The 24,457-nt window shown below is 51.6% G+C and overlaps 1 protein-coding gene across 3 annotated transcripts in view; it reads right to left on the bottom strand.

The window, feature by feature from the left end:
• Positions 1-24,457, bottom strand: part of COBL (cordon-bleu WH2 repeat protein) — a 260,358-nt gene that overhangs the window by 7,654 nt on the left and 228,247 nt on the right. For 2 of the 3 annotated variants that reach the window (XM_044245688.1, XM_044245686.1), the window contains exons 10-14: positions 22,614-22,923; positions 10,388-10,482; positions 7,406-9,198; positions 6,419-6,538; positions 3,256-5,810 (exon numbers count right to left, since the gene is read on the bottom strand). In XM_044245688.1, coding sequence (XP_044101623.1) covers positions 5,481-5,810; positions 6,419-6,538; positions 7,406-9,198; positions 10,388-10,482; positions 22,614-22,923 — 2,648 coding nt within the window. In that variant the 3' untranslated portion in view covers positions 3,256-5,480. Of the gene's footprint in view, positions 1-3,255; positions 5,811-6,418; positions 6,539-7,405; positions 9,199-10,387; positions 10,483-22,613; positions 22,924-24,457 lie in introns of those variants that run through there. The other variant, XM_044245687.1, reaches the window with a different exon arrangement.

Raw genomic sequence — 24,457 nt, 5'->3', positions numbered from 1 at the left:
CGCTGAGCTTTCCAGTAGACAAGTTGGGGTGACAACTGAATGAGGGTTTGGGGTGGGGCCGGAGATGGTTCCTTGTGCCTCTGTCACCTAAAGTCAGGCATCCTGGGAGAAAGCGCCTTTGGAGAGCGGTTCTGTGCTGCTAAGGCCAGTTTCTCAGGGTGCAAAGTGTACAGGGTGGAGGGGGGGTTTGGGCTGGTGGGGCGTTGGAGAGCAGGGCTGTGAAGCTGGGAGGGGCTGGCCCTCACCTGCTCTCCTGGAGGCAAGGCCCCTTCTGGCGGGCCAGAAACCCGAGAGCCAGAGCCCTGGGCTGGTGAGTGAGTGAATCGATGACTGGCTTGGAGACCTGGGTGGAGGCCGTGCTTGCCACAGCCAATATCAATATAATGGCAGAATCCGGATCTGGAAAGTCCTCAGCAAATTAAGGCCATATTTAGAAGAGAAAGGAAAACTCCTCAGTGTTGTATAAAAATGGGAATTACACGAGGGCAGCACTAACATGCTCTGGCTCAGATAACAATTCACAACAGGGAGCTTGCTGGTTCAGTTAAGCACATGTGTAGCATGAACCATACTGACGGCCACTGGTGTCAACCCAAATTTAAGCCACGTCAGTAAGTGACCGCTCTCTGGGCTGAGGCAAGGGATAGCTTTGCTTCCTGAAAGATCCTCTTTTGTTTTGGTTGGGCAAGAAGAAAATCAATGAAGGGACACGGCTTAGACTTTGAGGCCAATCCAGAAAGCTGTAAAAATATCCGTTTCATGTTTTTTCCTCGCCTGCCAAGGAGAATGATGTTTCTATGGAAAGAGGTAAAAGGGACAGTGGGAACAGGGAAATGGCATCCAGGGGGAGGAAAGGAATCATCAGAGCCATAGAACTCGCTCGTAAGCTCCCGTCTCCCAGAGGGACAGATGAGCTCTGGGGCGCTGATGAGCTGTTGGGCAACTTTGTAGACTAGGAACGGGACCAGTGAGGGAAGACACGAGATAAAAAGAACTCCTCTAAATTTCCAAAGGAAAAGATGGTGGTTTTTTCCAGCTTGAGGTGGATTCTTGGCGAGATGTTCTAGCGATGATGGAGCAGATGAGTGATGGGCGTGTGGATGTGGGACGTGCTGGGTTCCTAGGTGGGAGCTGGCAAACATGGCAGGCAAAGGGTGAGTTTGTTCTCTCTGTCCCTCTCTGAGTAACTGGTACCGAGTGCCCACTGTGTGCCAGGGCTGGGGTCCAGTCTGATAGGAGGGGCAAGCACCAAGCATGTGGCATTGGTTATTCTAGAAGTTAGAGCTGTGCTTTGATCCTAAGGGACCTGGCGGGATGCTGTGAGGGAGGGAGCCAGTCCAGTCTGGGAACTGAGGGCTTCTCCTTCAAGCACGCATGTGGGATGAGTGCGGGGTGGCTGGTAAAACATGGCAGACAGTGAGCCAGGAGCAGGGGGTAGAGTTTGTGAGGGCAGGGAGGCCACTGAATTGGTGGCTTCTCAGGACAGGTTCCACATGTCCCCCTGCAGGAAGAACAGGGTCACCTGGTAGATCTGGACGGGGCAGAAGGATCACACGGCCAGAGGCAGCACAGCTGGAACGAACCCGTCTATATCTCTGAACTAGTCCACTCTAACCAAAACCTACTCCAGTTTCACAGAACAAGCTGCCCAAAGCTGGCATCGGAGGGAATTCTGGCTGATGTTGGGTTTCCTGTTCAGACACAAGTCACTGTTTCCGGCCACAGGAACGTGGCTTCTCTGACCCTCCAGGAAGACACCTTCTGGCTTGGAGGAAAGAGGTGTGCTGCTGCTCTTGGTTTCTGTCCTGGCGTGGGGGTCTCCCAGGCCTTTATGGTGACGGCATAAAGGTCACCTGACCTGTCTGATCATGTCTCGTGGGGGTCTACGGTTAAGGCCAAGCATCGACACATGTGTGGTCGGCATCAGTCCTTTCTTGCACTGGGAGAGTGTGCCCACGTGGAGTTGGGTTAGCATCTATGCCCACCTAGTTAAGGCCCGGGGGTGAGTCACGGCATCTGTGCCCTGCTTGCCTGTCTGAGGGATGGAAGCCACAGCCTTCATGCCCAGGAAGGTGACAGAGCACGGGCCTGGAGGAGAGCCAGGACATACCAGGCAGCAGCTCCGGGGTGTTCATCCTGTCCCTGGCTTGGCGAGAAGGTCCCACGGTCAACAACCGACTTCACACTCTCTCCTTCCGGCCGAGAGCCCATGAAGGCACAGACACGGCCTTGTTCACCTTTCTGTCATGAGCAGGACCACAGGCCTTGGACCCTGGGGGTTTCTTAGGAAATGCTTGCAGAGTGTGAATGTTTTAAATCTAAACACAGATGCAGAGGGGCCTTGGAGTTCATTCTAGGCTCCCGAAAGAACGCATTGAGAACAGACCACTGAGGGCTGTCTGATGTCCCCTGTTCCTATGAGTGTGGGACGGAGTCTGGGAAGGAAGTGGGTGCTGGGCTGCCCATCTGGTACAGCAGGTGTGCCCCTAGAGAAGGACCCACAGACGGAGTGGGACTACAAACGCTATGACCCGGAGGTGGAAATTTCTCTATTGCCACCAATACAGAGGTGGAAAAATTATTTCATTCACACAGGGAAGGCAAATGTACTTTTAATTGCCTTGAAAAATGACAGTAATTTTTTTTTTTTTTTTTAAGTAGGCTCCAAGCCTTGCGTGGAGACCAACAAGGGGCTTGAACTCAGGACTCTGCGATCAAGACCCAAGGAGAGATCAAGAGTCAGATGCTTAACAGACTGAGCTAGGTATATGCACCGATGCCAGTCATTTTTCAGGCAATTATTCTGTATGTGTCCAACTGACCCTTCTGTCTTTTACTGTAAGTAGCATCTCCTGCCACTGCCACCTGTCTTACAGGTGCAGGCACTGATTATCCGAGTTTTAGACCTGGCCATCCTGCCTCTTTGAGAGCCCTCCCAGAATGCCTGGGCACCCCAGTTAGGAGGAGGGGGAGGTTGGATAGACATCTGGAGGAGGGCAGCCAGTAAACTCATGCCTGGAGCCCGCGCACCAGCCCTGGGAAGGCCAGTAACATCCCTCAGGTCCACGAAGTCCTCCCAGCCACACCTGACCCGGAGCCCTCACCCAACCCCCAGGGGCTGGTGAAGGAGGATCTGCACACACTGAGTGCCCACGCCGGCCCTCCCTGTGTGGACCCTGGAGCCCTGCATTTATCACCTTTTCTTTAAGGTTCTACGACTCTAACAGCCCCAAAGGGAAAAGGAAGCAGAAGAACTAGTAAGCAAAGTATAAATGTTTTGAGATTCACCTGCTGTAACACACACCCCAGAAAGCAAGTGTGGCAAAGCCAGCGGAGATCCGTAAGGTCCACGGACGGCAGAGAAGTGCCATTTAACCAGGCTTTCAAGAAGAATACATAGGTGGGCATGCGGACTACCCAGGGCCTGCCCTCCAGGGTCCCATGTCCATCAGCGGGTCTTACATGAGTGATTCTGAGATGCAGAGTGCAAGGGCGTGGAGGAGTCCCAGTGTCACCAGATAGAGCAGTGACCCAGTCCTGTACGTTCAGCTCTGAAGTCATCCACGCACGTGGCAACGCAGTTGGGCAGAGCGGTGACAGAGAGCAAAGGGAAATGGTCCCCCGTGTCACACTCCTCCTGGTCAGTTTTGCCCAAGGGCGTCTTGTAAACTGTTCAGGCCATCCAAGTCTCAGGAGTGCCATATAAATGCAGTTTGAAGCCGCAGAAAGCAAGCAGCGACGGTGAGAGAGAAGGGCCTGGCCTCGGCCACAGCCAGAACCCGATGGCTCAGGACCTCTCCTGCAGCAGCCCCGCTCAGGTCCAGACGCATGCGGACCCAGCTGCGCTCCCCAGTGCCCACCTGCCCCATCTACCCCCCCCCCCCCAGTCCTCAGCATCGCTCCCGGCCTCCTTTCTCAGGGCACAAACGACTTCCTGCTCCTCTGCACAACTCCCAAATTTGGATTTTTCTTTCTCTCCGGAAGTCCGAGCCGGAGCGTTAGACTTGCCGTGGTCTCCCACTGCCTAGCTGTGCCCCTTCAGGCCAACTTTCCAGCTCTCTGGGCCCGGCTCCCTGGACAGCTATTCTGGAAAGATCCAGAAATCTGTTCACAAGCTGGCGTCCAGTCCGTGGTCAAACCAGCGTGTTCAGCGTCACCCGAAGTCCAGCGCAGGTGCAGAGTAGCTCCGCTCTGAAGGTGAAGTCACTGGGCAAACACTAGGAACCTGCAGCTCGGAGGCCCACCGCCCACCCCCAGATCTGGATCAGGACGGAAATGTCAGATGGATTCCACTCTGAGAACCTTAAACTCATACCCCAGGATCAGCAGGCCTGACAGCCGATGTACGGATCCCTCCCACGGATCACACGCACACACAGCTGGGAATGCCTCATGTCACACAGGGATGACACCTGGGGGTGGCGCATGAGGAGGAAAGATGCGGGGAGCGGCCAGGTGGTGGGGCGGGGGGTCAGGCCATGCGTGCACTGGGTAAGAACACTGACCATCTCTGGGCTTGAGTGAGGACTGCCCATTGTGGGCTTGCTGCCTGCAGGGAGGGGGTCTTCTCCCCTCTCCTCTGCTGTCACAGACTCCTGTGGTGGGGAGGAGGTGCAGAGAGCAGCAGGGGAGTGATCTCCCAGCAGCTCTGCCCTGTCCCAAGAGCCACTTCCTCTCCCACAATGGACACTTGCTTTCCAGTACTTTCCATGTCCTCACGGAGCCCTGTCTGCACAGAGCCCTGTCTGCATTGGTCCTGTGGGACCAAGGCTGAGCCACTCAGATTTTCTGAACCTCATGCCCTTTCCATATGCACCAAGGGTTCATCTCAGTCCTGACCTCTTGTCCCTGTGAAAACAGGAGCTTCCACTCTGGAAATGGTCTTGCACGAAATAATACCTCTCGCCAGCCCCCCTATCATTAGCAGAACTTCCCAAACCCACCAGCAATGGGCAGGGACAGAGAATCAGTCTGTGTCCAGAATCATTTTGGGGCTGAAAGTGATCCCAGAAGCCACGCGACCGGGGAGTCCTTGAGTCTGGGATTCCCACCGTGGTGGCACAAACACCACTGCTTTGGGGAGTGTGGGGTGTGACAAACGTGGGGGCCAGTGTAAGACCCTACGGAAGTAGCCTCAGAACAGTAAGCACAGGCTCTGCCCAGGGGGCTTTAAACTCAAGCATTTGGAACACAATGCTAGCTCTCCCCCCCAACCAGAAATAAAGAGAGAAAGAAAACACAGGAAATATGCTGAGAGCCTAATCCAGGCTGCGGAACTACAAGGGTGACATGCGCTCTCCATGGGCCACTGCCTACATCCCCGCCAGACCGTAGTCAGAGTGGGTGGTGGAGATGCAGTTAGGGGTTCCCCATGTAGTGGGGGTCCCCCTGTGTCCCCAGGAGCTAGTCTGTGGGCTGATCCCCACCTGGTGAGGGCCACCTCCCTCTGGTCCCTGGGGTGAGGGACACGGGTGATCATCTCACTGCCGGGTAGCTCCTGGGTGGCCTCCCCCCCGCCCCCCACGAGTGCTCGCACGGTCATTCACTGTCACCTTTCTCAATCTTGCGGCCCCCGTGCCGGAGCGGATGGCGTCCATCAGGGCCTGCCTGGCTTCAGCGGGGTCTCCGGAGCTGGACCTGGCCGCCGTCCTGGACGTGGAGGGAACCTGTGTGGCCGATGAGGGCGGGGGCGGGGGCGGGGGCGGCAGGGAGGGCGGGGGCGGAAGGCCAAGGTCACGCTGTCCAGGTGGCTCCGAGGACGGCTTGGCGACCCGGAAGCTCCGCAGCTCCTCAGAGGCGAAGGATGACACCTAGCGATGACATGTGCAGTGATAAGGTCCCAGCAGGCCTTCTGGAAGGGCTGTATGCCCAGGGCCTCACGGAGCCCGCAGCAAGGCATGGGGAGAGCTCACTGCCCATGCCTTCCTGAGAACTCCCTGACCTCCTGCCTTGCCTTGGTGGGTGAGGACAGATCCGGAGGCCGCCCAGTCCACTCTGACCAGGCGTTGGGGAGTAAAACACCCACCACGCTCTTCCTTGGATTCTGCAGCTGGAAGCTGGATGACACTGCCCTGCTCCTAAGGTCCGGGCCACCTGGGTTCCCAGGGCTCTGTCATCTCAGCCAGAGGACCAGCGACTTTGCCCTCAAGGAGAGACAGCCCTGTGGCCACACTGGGTGCCCAAGAACTCGGGAAATGCTCCATGCCAGGTGGACATGTAGGGAAGGAGGGGACAGCTCCCGGGGGCCTGGCCCCTCCCCTGCAGGGGCTGCCCTCTGCACCAGCCCCCGTGGTCCTGCGTTACCCACGCTGAGGGTGGCACAGCTGACGCTTAGGACACGGGAGCGCTGGCCCGGCTTCTGCAAACCTGCGTGGGGACCGAGTGTGGAGCATCCCGCCCTGGGATGCCCTCCTCTCACCTGCCGCAGGCTGCAGGCACCGCGGTGCCCTCGGATGGCCGCCAGCAGCGCGGAGCGCTCGCCCTCTGTCTCCGTGGAGGACGGCTTCCTGGGCCCTCCCTCGGACGTGTGCTCCGCAATCTAGAATAGTTAGCGTCGACACAGGTCACCGGGACGGAGAAATGCTAAGTCGGACAGCACCGGGGGACAACAGCACTACCTAGCAGGTGAGGGCTCTAGGAGGGTCAGACAGCCCTGAGTTAGAAGGAAGAGGTTTTCCCACGGGACAGTAGCCGAGGTAAGACTGCATGTTGACCTTAGGGCAGCTAATGAGCAAAGGGCAGGCGTGTGAGCTGCTGGTGCGGCCGCTGCCCTCCCGAAGACCATGCATGCTTTGAAGTCCTGCAGACCCGAGTGAGAATCCTGGGCCCCCAGCTGCTGGTGGTGTGGCCTCGGGCCAGCTCCCCTGATTGTGCTCTGCCTCAGCTGCTCATCTATGAAGGGGAACAGATGGCTCCCAGTGTGGGGCGTTGGGGCTGAATGCCTGGCTGGGGAGGGAGTGTCCGACACTGTCCTAGTTGTTACTGAACAATGACAGGTTGAGCTGCCAGAGGTATGGGAACATCAGGCAGGAGTGGCCCTGGCCTGAGTCTTCACTGACTCACACCATCATTCCCGGACCAGTTAGGGGACACTCGCCCCCACCTCTCCGCTCCCCTGGGCCCAGATATGGACCCTTTACCTCTGACACCTTTCCCCAGGGAAGTTCAGGGGTTTAAAGGCAATGGGACAACCCCAAGCCCATTGGTTTTTCTCTCTTCTGTGGTTCTCAACCCTCTAAGGCAGAGAGACGAAGCCCTCGGTGGAAATTAAACCTAAGCATCCGGCTCCTTGTTCCGCTAGCCGGCCCCTTCCCCAAGGCCCCGAGGATCTGCGTGGGGAGCCCCTAAGCACAGATGGATGTGGAAGGTGTGTCTATGTGCTAACGGCAGGTGTCTGGCCGCTCACCTTGCGAAGTCTGTCCTTCCCTCCCGCCGAGTGGATGGCTTCCATAAGAGCGCTGTGCAGCGACGTGTCTTTTGGGGCTGGCCTCTGGACCACGGGTCGGAATTTCTTCTTTGGCCCAAAGATGCTGGATGGCAGCGTACCATCTGTCTCAGGCATGTCTGTGCACAACAAACTGGGCTTTTCCTCGTGCTCTGGGGGCTCCTGTTGGGTGTGGTTATTCGTGCTGGACCCTCTCGGAGAGCAAGGAGGCTCAGCGTGGATGGGGACCCACCGGGAGCCATTCACCAGGGTCCTGCCCGGGGTCTGATCATCTCCTGGGCGGGGAGGCGGGGGCTCTGGACCCTCCAGTGTGTACTTGGGGGCAGAAGCTGAGCTGGTCCCAGGGTTCCTGGTGCTCAGCTTTCCCCTGAGGCTCCAGCTTTGTGTCACAGAAACGTGATTTCTGACAGGCGGGACGTGGGGACCTCTGTGGACACCAGCAGGACAGTCTGGAGTGCACAGCTTTCCCAGAGGGCTGCTGTCCTGTGCTCTGGGCAGGGCTCCTACTGCTGAGGCTTCACTCTCGGTGGGGGAGCGTGTGTCTGGGTATGGCCTGGGGGCTGTGTCATCTCTCCTCGCGGGAGGCGGTCCGTCCAGCTCTGGTGCTCTGCCTTCCCAGGTCTCCTTGGCATGCCCATGCTTCCTCACCACATCAGCCGGGGCTTTCTGGGGCCCCATCTTCTTGGCAATGGCAGAGGCCACGTACTGACTGGATGTTCTTCTCTGAGGCTTGAGAAATGGGACTTCTGTGGTGTTCGCTGCTGGCACTTTCCCATGACCAGGGGCTTGCACGGGTGGCCGGCTTCCGCCCTCCTCTGGATGTCTTCCCTCTTCTCGATGGGCAGACTGCTGCGGGGGCGACGTCACTTGGGGTCCTGGGAGTCTGCTTTCTTGAGGCTGTGGCTTTGCTGGCGTGGCGGCAGTGGGGGTCCTCTTGGCGGAGCCCTCCGTGGGCTGGCCAGAGTGTTTCTCTAGGGAGTTGGACCTCCAGAATTCTTTGACCTTTCCAATGGGTTGGGTTTCCGAGTCAAGGGTGGATGGCGACAGGGTTGTGGTCCTGCCCCCGTTCACGCGGGGACTCACCAGATTCCCGAGCTCATCGATCTTGATGGCACCCGTTGAGAGAGAGACCCCTCTGTCATAACACCTCACCTCTGATTTCGGAGGAACGATTTTATACGTCGTGAGGCCGTATCTAAGTCCGTAACTTCCCCCTGGGTTTTGGCCCCGTTGATACCACGATGGTGGCGCCGAGCCACAGCTCTTACCCTCACCTCCGCTGTCCCTCACTGGCTGGGCACTTGCCTTCTTGCTGGCCTGCGTCTTCCCACCGAGGGCAGAGCCAGGCCCCTCGGGAAATGCTGCAGTCACCTTGGGCTCCATTTTAGTCAGATTCACAGCCTCACAGGGGTCGGATGGGGTGGGTTTGCTTTCTTTCCCGATGTCGTGGGGAGGGGCGGGTGAGCCGGGCCCTTCTGCCCTCCTTCCCTGCTGCTGGCTGTGCTCCCCCTGATGTGGCAGCGGGGGGGCTTCCAGGCCCACTGTGCCCCCTAGGTCAAAAGAACCAGCGTTGTTGTTTCTATTGGAAAACACCCCCGAATCTACAGGGTCATCGAAAACCTCCCCGATGAAGGTGACTGGGATGGTGTCCTCATCGAACTTGGGGACGGTGGCTTCTGGCACACAGGGAGGGGACACGCCATTCACGGAGCCTGTCGGCAGGCTGCTGCCAGCTTCGGAGCTTTCTTCCAGTTCTGCAAAGGAGGACAGACACACGTCTTACAGACTGCCACCCTGGTACGAATCCCAAGCCAATGACTTACTGTAATCACACCCTGGCTTTGACCTTCCTGAGGTTATTTTTCGGTAAGTTGTTTAGGTACATTTTAAAGTGCCATTTCAGTTTGTCAGTTACATACACCTGGGGCCCCCATCTCTCCTCTGACGGCTCAACAGAGGACCTCTCTGCACAGCCGCCGTGTCTCAAGGTAAGGCGTTCAGGTACATTATGCCAACATCTGTAGCTTGCAAACTAGATCTGTAAACCTGAGTCCCCCAGAAAGACCGTCTCACATGGAACACAAAGGTGGGTTTTGGGTTTTGACCTTCAGCTTACTCACATTCATCAGAAGCACCACAAACCGCATGGGGAGATGTGCTCGCACATCTTGAGAGGCAGACGACTAACTCTGGGCAACTACCTCAAAATTAGCCCCAAGGGACACAGTGGGTTCTCTGGTCAGAGCCAGAGGGACACGGGATGGCCATTTTCGCTTTTCCAGCTCTGTCCAGCACATCTTCAGAGGACAGAAGGCCGACAAGCCTTCTATGGATGAGCTCTGCACTCTGTTTCGTTCTGACTTTTGTTTGAAGGCATGCCCATACCGAAATTTCTGGATTACCACCACCGTGTGCCCTTATTTGAAAGATTCCTTGATTGTCTACTGAGATGGTCTGCATCTGCTTTGGCCATAAAGCATCACCTTCCCCACACCTATCTGTACCACAGCAAGCGTTCCACTGTGAACGGGTTCACTGCTGAGGCCGTGTGCACCGAATTTCCCTCCGAGATGTGCCAAACGTCAGCGAGCCAAGCGGTGCACGTTGTCGTCAGTGAAACTGTTTGCCTGTGTCACCCAGTGTTTCCCAAACTCATCTGGGCACTGGAGAACTTTCTTTTCTTATGTGTGTAGAATCCCCCCCAATGCACACAATCAGAGCACTGGAGCCACAGTTCAGAGTGTCCACAGTACTGTCCCGCAGCCCTGATGGGAAGCCATCTCGAGAGCGGTGCTCACCTGCCTGCCCCTCACACCTGGGCTTTCTTCTGCAGGAACTGGGTTCCTCCCACCCACCTTTCCCGCCTGGAGCCACAGCAAGCATAACCCCCCCGAGCCTATGGCCACCCAGCGTAACACTAGCAGGACGGACGGTTGCGCTCACCTTCCAGCTCTTCATCCAGCTCCTCGAGGGTCTTCTGGAACTGCCCGGTGAGAAACAGGTCTTCTTCGCCACTGGAGGTTATAGTCACTTCGGGTCTAGGGAAGACCAGAGAGAAAGGAATGGCATTCGTGTTTCTCTTCCTTTATTTCTTTACTCTTTTCTGGGACTCTCCAAGGAAGGCACAAAGCACAGCCAGGTTCATGTAGTTCTGTACTCCTGCTGCCCTTCGGGCTGCTGGGACGCAGTCGGGGTGTGCATGTGCGTGCACATGCATGTGTGAGTGGTAGCAACAGTTATAATAGGGACAGTGATAACCGCCTTCCCCCAAGACTGGACAAAGCAGCCCCCAGGGAGGGCTGCCTGCTGTCCCTCCGTTCTAGGAGCAGCCTGCACGCCACAGGCTCCAGACACAGGACTTCTGCCCGAGTGGTCTTATGACAAACCTTACAAGCAATTTATAAGGCAGGTAGGAGTCTCGTTGTTTACAGATAGGAAACCAGGTGCCCAGACACTAATGGATCCGTCCAAGTTAACATGGGCTCAAACGCTGGGGGAAAGCCAGCCACCTCCAGTGTCCAGAGGCACCATGTGGCCCCACCACCTGGACATCTAGGAAGATGCCAACCCGCCTGCTGAGGGGAGCCGGAACTCGCCTTATTTGCGTCACTGGGACAATAGCATCCATGGGATGTCTAATGCCAGAACAATTTCAACGCAGCCTTTGCAAGGGCTCTTATCTCTGTTTTGGCTGCGCGGAGAACAGAGACATGTCGAGGGTAATTGTCTATTTTCAGTGAAAGCTGAAGGTCTTTTCCGCTGATTGTTAAAATTGAGGACCAATTTCCATCATTGCTAATCAGGCTCAGCTAATGATGCATGAAATGTGTTTTCCACAATCCTCACTTACGTAGCAAAGTTTGTGTTCTGATAAATGAGTCTTTCTTACTTGGTGGCTGTGTCCTTTTGGGAGCCAGGAAGCAGCATCCAGATTAGTCTCAGCTAATGTCCTCTGACAAGCCAGACAAAAGGGGCTGGTTTTGTGTGCATGTGGGCCAATTAATAAGGACCGAAAAGAGCAAAGACGGCCTTTCCTACTGCTGTTGCTTGGACTGGAATTGAATGCATCTTATTAAAGCTGTGGTTTTCTCTTTTATGGACCCTTATGGTTTAAGTAGATTTCATTTACATAGTTAACAAAAATATGTAGCAGAGAAAAAAATGGATAGAGCTATGTAAAATTTTATTTGCAACTGAAAACGGTACTTTTATAATGCTCAGTCTTCATTTGGGATGCTTAAGGCTCAGCTAAACAAAATTCTACATGTACTTTTGCTTCAAAGTACTGCAAATACTTCAAAGCGTGCTAAACCACATCACTTCATGAGAACAGAGTGATCTTAATGAGAGTTTAATACCGATTTAAAATAAGAATCCCACTAATGCTATCATTTTATACATGTTAAACTAGAAAGTCATGGCAAGCTGATGAAATGCGGGGAAGCTGAAACCCTCACACTTGTTGCTACCGGCACGGAATGGAAATGCACATTGAGAAACAAAACATCACTTTAGCTTTGTGGGAACTTGGTTCACGAGTCTCTTTTGGTAATTTGCCTTAAGGAAATGATCCCACAGCAAGCAAAAGAGAAACAAAACAGTGTTCATCGAATTTATGGGAGGAATTCCAAAGCATCTAGCAACACTGCATGTTGATTTCAAAGGGCATTAAAATCGATTTTGAACCTGGAGTCAGTGTGGAGTCACAGCTCAAGTCCTAAGGCAGCATGTTACGTGAGGAAATCAAGGCATATGCATGGGAGGAGCTTGATGGTCTGGAACCAGCAAACGTCCATGGACAAGGGCTGTAGAAATTTAGACCACCACCACCCACCCCTGGGATTTGTTGAAAAGAATGAACTACAGGGAGTCTGCTATCCCTTTTGTCTTAGAAGTACACTCATTTTGGTACAGGAGAGCTTGGACAATAGGCAATCTTTAACATATTTTTAAAGATTTTATTTATTCGAGAGAGAGACAGAGAGCAGGGGAAGGGGCAGAGGAGAGAGAGAACCTCAAGCAGACTCCACACTGATCACGGAGCCTGACATGAGGCTCCATCTCACGACCCTGAGATCATGACCTGACCCGAAATTAAGAGTCGGACGCATAATAGACTGAGCCACCCAGGTGCCCCAGTAGGTGATGTTTTATTTTTTTTTATTTTTATTTTATTTTTTTTAAAGATTTTATTTATTTATTTGTCAGAGAGAGAGGGAGAGAGAGCGAGCACAGGCAGACAGAGAGGCAGGCAGAGGCAGAGGGAGAAGCAGGCTCCCTGCCGAGCAAGGAGCCCGATGTGGGACTCGATCCCAGGACACTGGGATCATGACCTGAGCCGAAGGCAGCTGCTTAACCAACTGAGCCACCCAGGCGTCCCGTAGGTGATGTTTTAAATGGCCAAATTAAAAGTAACACTTTGGGCCCTTTTCTGACCATGAGTGATAACTCTTTTTTTTGCAAAGTAGTTCACATTTTTGGGATATGGTGCATGATTTGCACAGTACATTATTTTATTCCATTATCAGTGCTTAACAATCCCAGTGAGTCTCAGTCAGCCTGAGCTGCCCCCTAAAAAGCCATCGGTAGCCAAACCCCAAGGGCTTGGGGCTCCTCAGCTCTTCCCCACCCCTCCACAGTCCAAGTCTTCCTGCTGAAGTCTGGGGACCCTACCCGAGTTCTAGAGTTCTAGTCCCTCCTCCCTGCTTCTGCTCTCCTGTGTCCCCTTTCCTCTGCCTGCCTCAGATTCCCTGGATGCTGTCACTCAGTCCCATTCCAAACCACTCCCCGCCTTGCACCTCCTGCGGCCCTCTGACCAGACCCTCCGATGTGGGCTGGCCTCCTTGGGGCCCTGCCTGCCCAAGGGGACGGAGTGGACAGTGATGGGAGCTGCCAGCCTAGGAGGGAGGGTCTGTCCAGGGTCCTTGGCTGGGGTGCTGCCCCCAAGGCTGTTGACCTACTTGGCTTGTGCAACCGGCTCCTCCCGTAATGCAAAGCAGGGGAACCTGTGCTCTGGGCCCCGACCACGCGAATGTTTTCTGGAAAAACCCAAAGCCAACGTCAACGTATCTATTTTGCTTGCCAATGTAAAATCTCATGAGGGAGAGATTGAGTGATATTTGCTTTTCCTTCCTCGCCCACTGCTCTCTACTTGCCCCCAGAGGGTTAGTTACAGATTGTAACTATTCCTCTGTCCCTACAAAAACCAGTCCAAAGCCCTTTGTCCCTGAGCTTGGAGGTCAGCATTCTGTGGGCTAAGCAGGAGAGCCCGAGAATGTGTCCCTGGAGTCGAGAGCTGGCAAGAAGCAGCCACTTCTACGTAGCTGAAAGTGAACGCGCACAGATGTTCCTCTCCTGGGCACCTTCCGTGTCCCCCCACGTACACCCCAGCCTTCAGACAGTTTTGTGTTGACAGTCTATTTTGGCGAAAGACCAAGAAAAACAAAGAGCAAACACACACACAGTGCAGACATTCTGATACAGGGTCGTACACCCTGAACAAACACGACCAGCAGCATTTTCTCACACCGAGTGCAGCTGCAGAGAACCCAGCTTGCAGCGACTTCTGCATCGAGTGTGAGGGACAAAGGGCAGGGGGGTGAGGGCGTCAGGGTGACCTAGCCCCTCCTGCAGCTCACGGCCTTGCCAGCTTCTGGCGATAGGACTGGTAGGAGCAGTTGTGTCAAATCAGCCCCAGACAGATAAGTTTTGTTTTTTTTTGTTGTCATTTTATATGAGAAAGAATAAAAGAACGTGGACTGATTCTGACCCAATGAGGCTTGTGGGGTCATTTCTCTCTCTCTTTTTTAAGATTTCATTTATTTATTGGAGAGAGAGAAACTAGGAGCAGGGGGAGAGGCAGAGGGAGAGAGGCGGAGGGAGAAAGAGAAGCAGACTCCTCAGTAACCAGGAAGCCCGACGTGGGGCTCGATCCCATGACCCTGGAGTAATGACCTGAGCCAAAGGAAGATGCTTAACCAATGGAGCCATCCAGGTGCCCTGGTCATTTCTCTTTCTGTTGTAGCCAAAGGAGTTTCCTTAATTAATTTATTCAATGGCAGAATTAAAAAAAAAAAAAAGTCTGAGAGGAAAAAAATGTCCCTTTCAGGTAGCAATTCAATTTGTTGAGGACAGCCAAACTGACTTGTGCATTTTCAAAACAATTACTTGATAAACGAAAGGCAAGAAGCTTGGGAAAGTCTACAGCTGAGGGCAATCATATGTGTTCAACTTCCCATTCCATTTACAACTGTTCCAGTATTTATGGAGCTTCAGAGTTGTAGAATCACTGTGTCCCCTAAAAATAGAATAGGAGCCATACATATAATTTAAAATCTTGTGGAAAAAAAAATAGGAGACTGGCGCCTGGGTGGCTCAGTGGGTTAAGCCGCTGCCTTCGGCTCGGGTCATGATCTCAGGGTCCTGGGATCGAGTCCCGCAACGGGTTCCCTGCTCAGCGGGGAGCCTGCTTCCCTCTCTCTCTCTCTCTCTGCCTGCCTCTCTGTCTACTTGTGATCTCTGTCTGTCAAATAAATAAATAAAATCTTTAAAAAAAAATAGGAGAAATAGGTGAGATTAATTTTAATTAAGTACTTTACTTCACTTTTATTACACCCTAATTGGTATACTTGATTTAACCCAACACTTATGCCACATTATTGTCATTACGTATTATCATGTAGTTAATATGAAGAACTCTTTTCTTTACCCCAAAGTCTGTGTCTTCTACACTCCCACACATCTGCATTTGGGTCAGCCGCCTGGCAAGGGCTCAGCAGCCGAACACGGACAGAGCAACTCTATGGAGCAACCCAGTTTTGCAAAGACTTAAGAGGTAAGTATGTATGTATGTATGTATGTATTTTTTGAGGGTTTTTTTTGTTTGTTTGTTTGTTTGTTTGTTTGCTTTTGTTTTGTTTTGGAGTGGTTTTTAAATGTTCCTTTGTAAACGTAGTTACATAAAAAGTATCTGGGTTTTAGGATGTGTTAAATAATTCTAGGTACTCTCACAAAGTTCTAGGCTTCTAGAAGGTCTGAGATGCTTCTAGGTGCTGCTGGTCACAGAGTTCTTGTGGTTGTAGAGTCCTGGGGCTCCCTGGCCAGCATCAGCCAGTGGAAAGGCAGGACCCTGTCTCTTCCAGCCCCTTTGCTGTCCCACACACCCTCAGTTCCTCGATGTGACCAGAAACTCATGCCCTATAGAGCCCCACAGGTCTCACTGCTAATGTCCTCATGCCTACCACCTGCTGTCAGCTGGGGCTGAGATGGACTTGGGGATGGCAAGGAAGAGGATGGCAGGGAGTGAGGGGGATGGCAGGCAAGACAGTGGGGGGGGGGCTTCTCCTGAAGGGGCTCCACCTTCTGTCCTTTGTAGCTCTAATCCGCTTTCAGTGGGGTCCTACCTTTAAGGAACACAGCCTGAAACACACTTATCCAACCTCTCACCTACTCCTGGCTGCTGTGGGAATGTTTCCCAAAGGCACCCAGAATTTACAGTCCCACAAGGTTGATACTCTGATAGATACATTGTTTGATTACAGCAAGACTGCCTTCCAGATTCAAAGGCTTAGAAATAACACACATTCCACTGTAATGCCCCCCAGGAAGGTAGGAGGCAAAATCCTCTCTGTTTTCTCCCCTTATCACATAGACACATTGTTTCTTTCCAAAGGCGCTACAGAGTTTAAAGAGGCAGATAATCAGAGCTAGATACAGAGTATACAAATCAACAAATCACCTTTCTATTCTTCCTCAGGCAGTTGTGAAAACTAACTTAGCAACTAACAATACCAGCTGTCACGTTTGGAAGGCTGCCAGTACATCAGGCACTCTTCTAAGAGGGAGAGGTCCTGCATCTCTCCATGCACTAAGGAAATCGATGGAAGGTCAAGTTTTTGGTGCAAGGGCAAAGCCTCCAACAACGAGCAGACTTGACCCCAGGCAGTCTGATTCTGGACTTTTTCCTCTTCACATGGAGTTTTTCTTTAAGTTTCAGGAATGTTGGCTCAGGCCATATACAAAAGGAAGATGCATCTGGGGGGAGACATTTAAACAAATCTGGGAGGAGATGAGGTCCCAGGATATGACTCCTGCCCTGGGCAGAGCTGACCCAGGGCCACTCCCAGGTGTCCCCAAAATAAGGGGCGATCATCCCCTGTGCATCTGTGTTTTTCTGTGCTCTTGGGCTGAATTCTTCCTTGGGCTTGTTTATTGGCTACGCTAAGTCTAGAGGAAAACTCTGGGAATGTGTTGTCCCCAGTTTGTGTTAAGTGCACAGACTTATTTTGCAGCAAAAGATTATAATTGGGTCCAACTGAACGACTTGATGGAAAACATCATTTGCAGATCACAGCACATAAACGGTATTCCAATTATTACCAGGCACTCACACTTGCTCTTTTTTAGAAAACCAGTATTTATTCTTGAAACTCTTGAAGAATTCAAAACCCTGGTTCCAAGGGCATTTAGGGAAGCCCAGCCAGTGGGTGGCTGTAGCAGCCGGAGCAGGGCCTCAGAATCAAGTGGAGGGAACAGAGCCGTGAACTTTATCACTGGACTGAGTAGTTCCAGAAGGACGCTTTAAGCTGAGGCGAAAACGACAGGAGTCCTGGAGGAAAACGTACTTGACCTCCAATTTGTCAATACAGGACCAGAGGCAACCCTAGCTGAAGCCATTCAGATGGCTTTGATGTCTACAGGGCGTAGAGAAAAGAAGAAGAACCAAGCAAACAGGGACCTCACTCCGCAGGGTCTTCTCACTCAGGTCACAAAGTGTCTGTTGCCACCAGCATTCTGTGACTACCTGAGTAACAAAGGGCTGGCAAAAGGATAGGGTCCTTGGGCAGAGCAGAAAGCCACAAACGCTCCCTTATCTTGCTGGGGACTGGCCCCAGCGTACACATGCTACAAGCTGCGGGTGGCTGAGACTGTGGAGGACGGCTTTGCCACCTCTCTGAATGCACCCCAGCTGGGGAGACCCAGCCTGGCCAGGTTTGCCCACACCTCCCAGGGCTTGGCATTCAGAGGATGGCCTGGTCTCCTGGCCATGGCCCTGCCCAGATCATTGCTTTTGGCCACACAAGAGGAACATCCTTTCTTACCTGCAGAAACTAGGTATCAGAATCACACAGGGCAGAGCCAGGAGGCTGGATCTGGGGACCAGCAGGTGGCATTGAGAATAGGGGTGCCATCTCCTTGGAGGAGAGATGAGGCACGTGTTTCAGGGGCACAGAGAAGTGTTGAGTGAGTGCTGCTGCCAGGTCCCTGTTTGTCCTGCCTGTCCCCCCACCCAGGGGGTGCGGGATGTCAGGAAACTGGGTCTACCTTACTGTTTCTCTCATCCCCACAGAACACGGGTGCTCCTGTCCAGTGTTCCGATGTCATTTTCTGTCCAGGTGGCTGAGCTCAAGGCCGCAGCTCCACGAACAGTGCTGGGTTCTGCTCTCACACAATTTCAGCTGGATCTGGGACTGGCAACCCCCTGCCCCAGTCTGGGTTCTCATCCTACTGAGCCTGACCACGGGCTGCTCTGGACCCCTGAAATGGGCCTGGCTCACCCAGGTTCTGCAGACTGGACCTCTGACCCAATCCTGGTGCCCACTCCCCTCCACCCCTGGGTCTGGCCCCACCTCATCCTGCCCCCTCCAGCCTTCCCTGCCTTCTTCCTGCTCAAACTCTCAGTGCACCCGGAGCTGCAGAACGGACCACAGAGCGTGCCTCTGGAACGCACCATGTTCATCCAAAGAGATGTTTTCTCTCCATATCCACGCAACAGAGGGGAGTACTTGTAGAAGGGAGTACTTTCAGCTTGACAGTGTGGACAGTGGAAGGCACAGAACAGCATTTCTAATGCAGTGCTTAATAGAGCCTTATCCCAGGAACACTGGGAGGCAGGACAGAGGGGGGCTATTGAAACGGGCTGCTTTCCTGCAGGATTTGGAAGAGGCTTTCTTATTTCACAAAGAGGAGGCTAGAGGGAGTTGCCGCACATATCTGAAGATATTTTCCAAGAGCTTTCTCACAGGAGACACCTGGGCAATGACAAGGATATTCCAAAGCTGGAAAAGAGCAGGCAGAAGGGGAAGGGTCAGGGCGCTCCTTAATACTCAGTGGAGAGCACATCTGGGAGCGGGGCCGCTCAGCACACAGACCTGTTTGGTTTGGCTCGACTGTCTGCCTTGGTTGCCAACATTTAAAACTTGGGGGCCTCCCATAAAAATTTGGATTTCTGGCTTCTCTTCAAAAGCCGGCCATGCTGGGTCCGCGATCCCTGCGGGTAAGTCTGGAAGAAGGGAGCAAGGCTGCTTTCAAGAGAGGACGGAGACTTCAGGGCTGCTCCCTGTCGTCGCTCACCTTCGTTCTCTGCCTGGCCCTGTGAGCCTTTGAGTGGAAACCCTCGCTTTCTACCTGCTTCTCCGTTACTCCGAGCTTGGTGGAAAATCATACTGGAGATGAGGATGCGACACCACACCGCAGTCTCGGAACCGCTCTAACTTGTCAGGGGCGTGCACTCCTGCAAAATAAACTTCTTAGGTGTTCCTGGACTCAATATGGATGTTGGAGGGGAGATTGCCCTGTGTACAATGGCAAGCATTTCTCTGACTCCAGCAGGATGTCCAAGAATTCAACTCGTTTCTCACACTAAGGACCCAGAGACACCATCCGACCACACAGGTGGAGGGCTCAGTCCCACCAGGCTGCCCCTCACCCCCACACTTGAGACCCCAGGCTCCTGCTTCTGACCACTGAGCACTGCAAAATGGAGGCTCCAATGCCCTCCTCCTTAGGTTCAATTAATGTGCTAGCATGACTCACAGAAGTCCCAGAAAAGCTAAGGTTGGCCAGTTGATTAAAGGACATCATAAGGCATATGAGCCAGAAGAAGAGATGCATAAGGAGAGGTAGGGGAAGGGTCTTCCATGCTTCTCCAGGAGCAGTCTCCCCAACCTGCTGGTGCTCACCAACCCAGAAGCTCTCCAACGCAGTCCTTTTGGGGTTTTATGGAGGCTTCATTGCATCATCACGATTGACTAAGTCCCTGGCCATTGGCTGATTTTATCTCTAGCCCTTCTCCCCTCCCAGGAAGGTCAGGGAGTGGTGCTGAAAGTTCTACCTTTTAGTCACCTGGTTGGCTCCCTGGGCAACCAGCCCCCATCCAAAGGTGCTTTCCAAAAGTCATCTCGTTAACATAACAAAAGGCCTTTATCACTCTCAACATTCAGGAAATTCCATGGTTTTTGGGAGCTGGCACCAGAAACTGTGGATGAAGACCAACTATTTATGAGGTTTATGTTTTTGTCATTTGACAAAATCGATATTTTTTATGAATCACAATATCGCACTAACTATGGTCATTCCCTAAAAAGTCCAAGGCAGAGTGTGGATCTCACTCTGAGTCAGACAGGGGAATCGCACAGACAGGGCTGGGAGGCGCAGAGACTACCTTCATCTTCCTTAGACCGCTGGGCTTTTGGAAGCCCAGAGAATACATGGTGCCCCTTTCCTAAACTAACAGTAGTAATTTTGACAATGTTCCTATCTGATAACCAGGCAGTGTGTACTCTACTCCGCACACTGGGCATTTATAGGCTTATCACACCCCTGAGAGGTAGGAGGCGTTAACTGTATGTGCACAAGCAGACCACAGGGCCTGTAAAGTTATGAGGACTCGCAAAGGCCAGGCCACTACTTAGCGCTGGCCGTGGGCCGGACAGAGGCCCCAGGCTCCCCACCCTGTGACTCTCAAATTCCATGGCCCCCCAGAGATGAGGGCAGAAAAACATGCCCTACTCCCTGCTGGGATAAAGGATCAAGTTCCAAACACTCCATGATTATCCTGGCTGTGGCCACAGGCAACATTAACTCTCCTATTTGGATAGGAGTCAGCAAGATTTTACATCAGGGGTCAATGCTAGCAAAGCAAAGGATGACTAACATGGGCATCCCTAGGGGCCAGAATTTAAAATGTCTGATTAGCCTCAGATGTAGGACTCAGGTGTGCAATCTCCATGCAAACTCACAGAACAGACCTGGAGATTACTGTAGAAAGCGACTTTTTTTTTTTTTTTTAATGTTTATTGGATGAAGAATGAAATACCATAATTTTTCTCTGCTCTCATCGATGCAAACAGCACAGGCTAACACACTGTGTATGCGTGTGTGTGTGTGTGTGTGTGTGTGTGAGGGGGAGAGAGAGAGAGAGAGAAGGATGAGGGTGTGGGGGAGGAAGGGAGCAATTGCTACCTTCTAATTTCCTGTCAGATGAAATACAAACTTGGCCTTGAAATGGTCCATAAGATTGACGAGCTATACAGTAAAACTATTAGAGGGTGTAATTAACAAATAGGCAAATGCTCACAATAAATCCTGAGGTAAAAAGAAATCAAAATAAATTATTACTGACACTACAATGACATTAACCAGGTAAAGATTTGTGTGTTCATATGGACAAAGTGGGAGCTAAACATGAAAAATACAAAGGCATTCATTTGTTTTGAAGAAAGAGACAACGGCAGTGGGGTGCTGGGACAAGGTCAGACAGATAAGCCAGGTCTACCAAACAGAGAACGGGGGGCATATACGTAATCCAAAGTAGGGCTGGGAGTCAGCGAGAAAAAAATAGATTTCCTTCTCCACATCACACCCGAAAATAAACCCAGGTAGTTGAGAAGCCTGAATGTGAGAAAGCAACACTAAACTTTTATAAGAAATTCAGATAATCTTTAGTCGTTCAGGGTATGAGAAGGGTCTCTTAAAATGCAAAGACTATACACATTCAGGAGAAAAGGGACAAATTTAAGAATATTAAAATCAAAAAGCAATTTTTATGCAACGAGAAGACAAAGTTTCATTCAAGGCACAGTCTTAAAGACTCCGTGTGCGGAGTAAAGAACTGATTGACAGAGTGAGAAGAAATTAGAGAATTTTTTTAAAAAAAGTAACGTCCCAGTTTTTGGTTTTTGTTTTGCTTTTTTGTTTTAGTTTTTGTTTCTTGTTTTTTTTTTTTTTCTTTTTTTTTAAAGGGCAATCTATGGGGGTGCCTGGATGGCTCGGTTGGTTAAGTACCCAATTCTTTTTTTTTTTTTTTTTTTAAATATTTTATTTATTTATTTGACAGACAGAGATCACAAGTAGGCAGAGAGGCAGGCAGAGAGAGAGGAGGAAGCAGGCTCCCCGATATGGGGCTTGATCCCAGGACCTTGGGATCATGACCTGAGCCGAAAGCAGAGGCTTTAACCCACTGAGCCACCCAGGCACCCCAAGTACCCAATTCTTAATTCTGGAACAGGTCGTGTGATCTCAGGTCATGGGATCTAGCCCTGAGTCAGGCTCTGTGCTGGGCATGGAGCCTGCGTGAGATTCTCTCTCTGCCTCCTCCTCTATCCCTCTCCCCATTCTTGGGCACACTCTTCTCTCTCTCAAAAAAATGAAAAATAAAAAATAAAATTAAAAAGGACAGTCTATAGAAAGGCAAGTCATGCAAGAAGACAATCAAAGTGGTAATGCACATATGACAAGATGCGCATTCTCACTAATCAGAAAACCGTGAAAAGCACATGACATGCCACCTTCTCACACTTGTACTCGTGAGAAGCGGTGGTGCACTGAGCACAGGTGTTGGTGCAGGTGTGGATGTCAGGCCGCTGGAGACCACTGTAGGGCCTGTAAACCCAGACACTTGTTTTGGAGAGCAATTTGGCCACAGTCCACAGTTGAGGATGGGTTTTTCTGGATGTGCACTAATTTGTCCTCTAGGAAGCGCTCTGTATGTAAAAGGAGACATACGTCTGACTTTCTCATTGTTTCCAGTGCTGTGGAAAACCAGTATGACCTAAGTGCCCATTAATTAAAAAGTAGAAAAATAAATGAACTCATGACACACATATCATCATGGATCGATGTTAAAAACATGATGTTGAGTGAGAAAGGACACTGAGTATATGGTACCATTTATATAAAAGGAGAAACAAGCCAATCTCAGGTACGGCTTATAACCACCTACAAGTCTGGAAAGAGTCTGAAGACCGGGTTGTGGGTCGCGAACCCCCGCATTGGGGAGTGGCAACTTTGGAGGGCACCTGCCACGCGTTGGCCACGTTACTGTGAACAAAAGACCTTCCTCCCCGAAGCTAGGATGCCCCCCTCCCCGCCCAGTTGTCCCCTCACTCACCTTGGATGCCAGTTCCCAGAGTTGTTCCTCTCCCACGTGGGGCTCTTGTGGGGACCCGGTTCTGGAGTTCCAGCCAGGTCCTGGTCACTGCCGTCTTCTTGGTCTGTGGCCCACTTATCTTTGGATTTCAAGCTGTCGTGTTGGGAGTCCAGGGAGATGATGTCTGATGGGGAGCTCACCACTCCAGAGTCCTCAGCTGTGTCTTCTGATGCAAAACAGCTGCTGACAGACACTGTCTCCTCGGCCTCAGACAGCACCGGCGGGACCCTGTCTGTGCCGCAGGGACTGCTGGGGCCCAGGGGCAGGCTCACTGGACAAGACACGGCAAGGACAGGTCAGCCAGCACGTTTCCACACCAACCTGCCTGACTCACCTGCGATTGGAATTCGGGGCACGAGGAATCAAGCAAGACCTGTTCCAACCCGACAGCTCCTTCCAGAAACACTTTAACTTGGAGGAACCGAGGCACATATGTGATCGAGAGCAAAACTGTCCCTAAAAAACCACATTATGAGTCAGACTTTTGGATTTTTATCTCCTATCTGACTCTGGGCAAGCATATTTAAAAATCCAGAAGAATGACACAGTGGATGCAGTTCTGTGAAGTTGTTCTAAAATGAGTTCTTTTAAAAAGAACATAATCATTCCCAAATATAAACAGATTTATAAATAGCTAATACTGTTTGGGAACTTCTGACAAGTGTTCAGTATAAACATCTGAAATTTTAAAGGTGTGCTGTGTCGGCATCTGGCCCCCTCTTCATTTTTATTTTATTTAGCCTCCCCCTTCACTTTTACACATGAGACCGGAACATCTGGTCCCAAGAAGAGGTGATCTTAGAGGATCACCTCCAAGAAAAATGAAAAAGAACCAGAACAAGTGTTTTGGGTGGAGGTCCTCTGGCCCCTTGAGCATTAAGTGAGCTTTACCACAGCAGAAAAAATAAGACCCAGAGATTTGCAAGGATCAGAGTTCCATGGAACTTAAATATTAATGATGGGGGAACACTGTAGCCATTTGGCAAGCGTACCCAGCAAGCTCTTCAGACACAGATGCGTTATGCTTGCAAGTAGAGTGCGCTCCCGGGTTCTCTGAAGTCACTGCTCACTCCAAGCCCAGAGGATGACAGAAGCACCCAATTTTGGACCAGCTGCCTAGCCTAGTAGGGATGTTTCCTTTTAATTTCATGTAGAAACAGATTTTAAACTTCAGTATCTCAGCCCTGGTGGGCCAGGAAGTAAAGGACTATGTTGTGTTGGGAGTATCGTGTATTTTATTTATTTAGTATTTGTAATTTTTTTTTTTTTTGTATTTTGTTTCAAAACCGTTCTCTGATAGAGAGCTGCTGGGCGCCTATTGTGAATACAGGCCATAGGTGTTGCCAGGGCTCACTGCACATATCAGGCACCGAGACCAGGAGCCAGCGTCCCTGTCCTTAACCCAGCCATGGTTTTCATGGGACAGCACACTGGCAACGTAGAATTAACAAGTCCCAAACAGAGCCAAGGAGAACATTCCGTCAGAGGCTGGCTTATTTGAGATCCCCAAAAATAAAATAAACAAAAGAACAAAAATTAAAAAAAAAAAAAAAAGCCATTTCACAACAGAGCTCAAAAGTATAGACCAGAACACAAAGGAGGAATTGTTTAGAGAGGTCGAAATGCACAAGGCAATGTGTCCGAATGCAGTGAATGCTTTTGACAATGCCCGCCTTCCCCAGGCGTTCTTCCTGGCTTTTGTTGCCCGGCTCTTAATGAGGGTAAATAGAAAGGAAACACTGCCTCGGAACCAGGACAGCCAGACCCTCCCTGTCCCTGTTTGCTGATGAGCTGTCGCACCTTGA

Source organism: Neovison vison, chromosome 4, assembly GCF_020171115.1.
Source record: "Neovison vison isolate M4711 chromosome 4, ASM_NN_V1, whole genome shotgun sequence".
In the NCBI taxonomy this organism is placed as follows: Eukaryota; Metazoa; Chordata; class Mammalia; order Carnivora; family Mustelidae; genus Neogale; species Neogale vison.
This window is presented reverse-complemented; position numbering and strand designations above follow the sequence as displayed.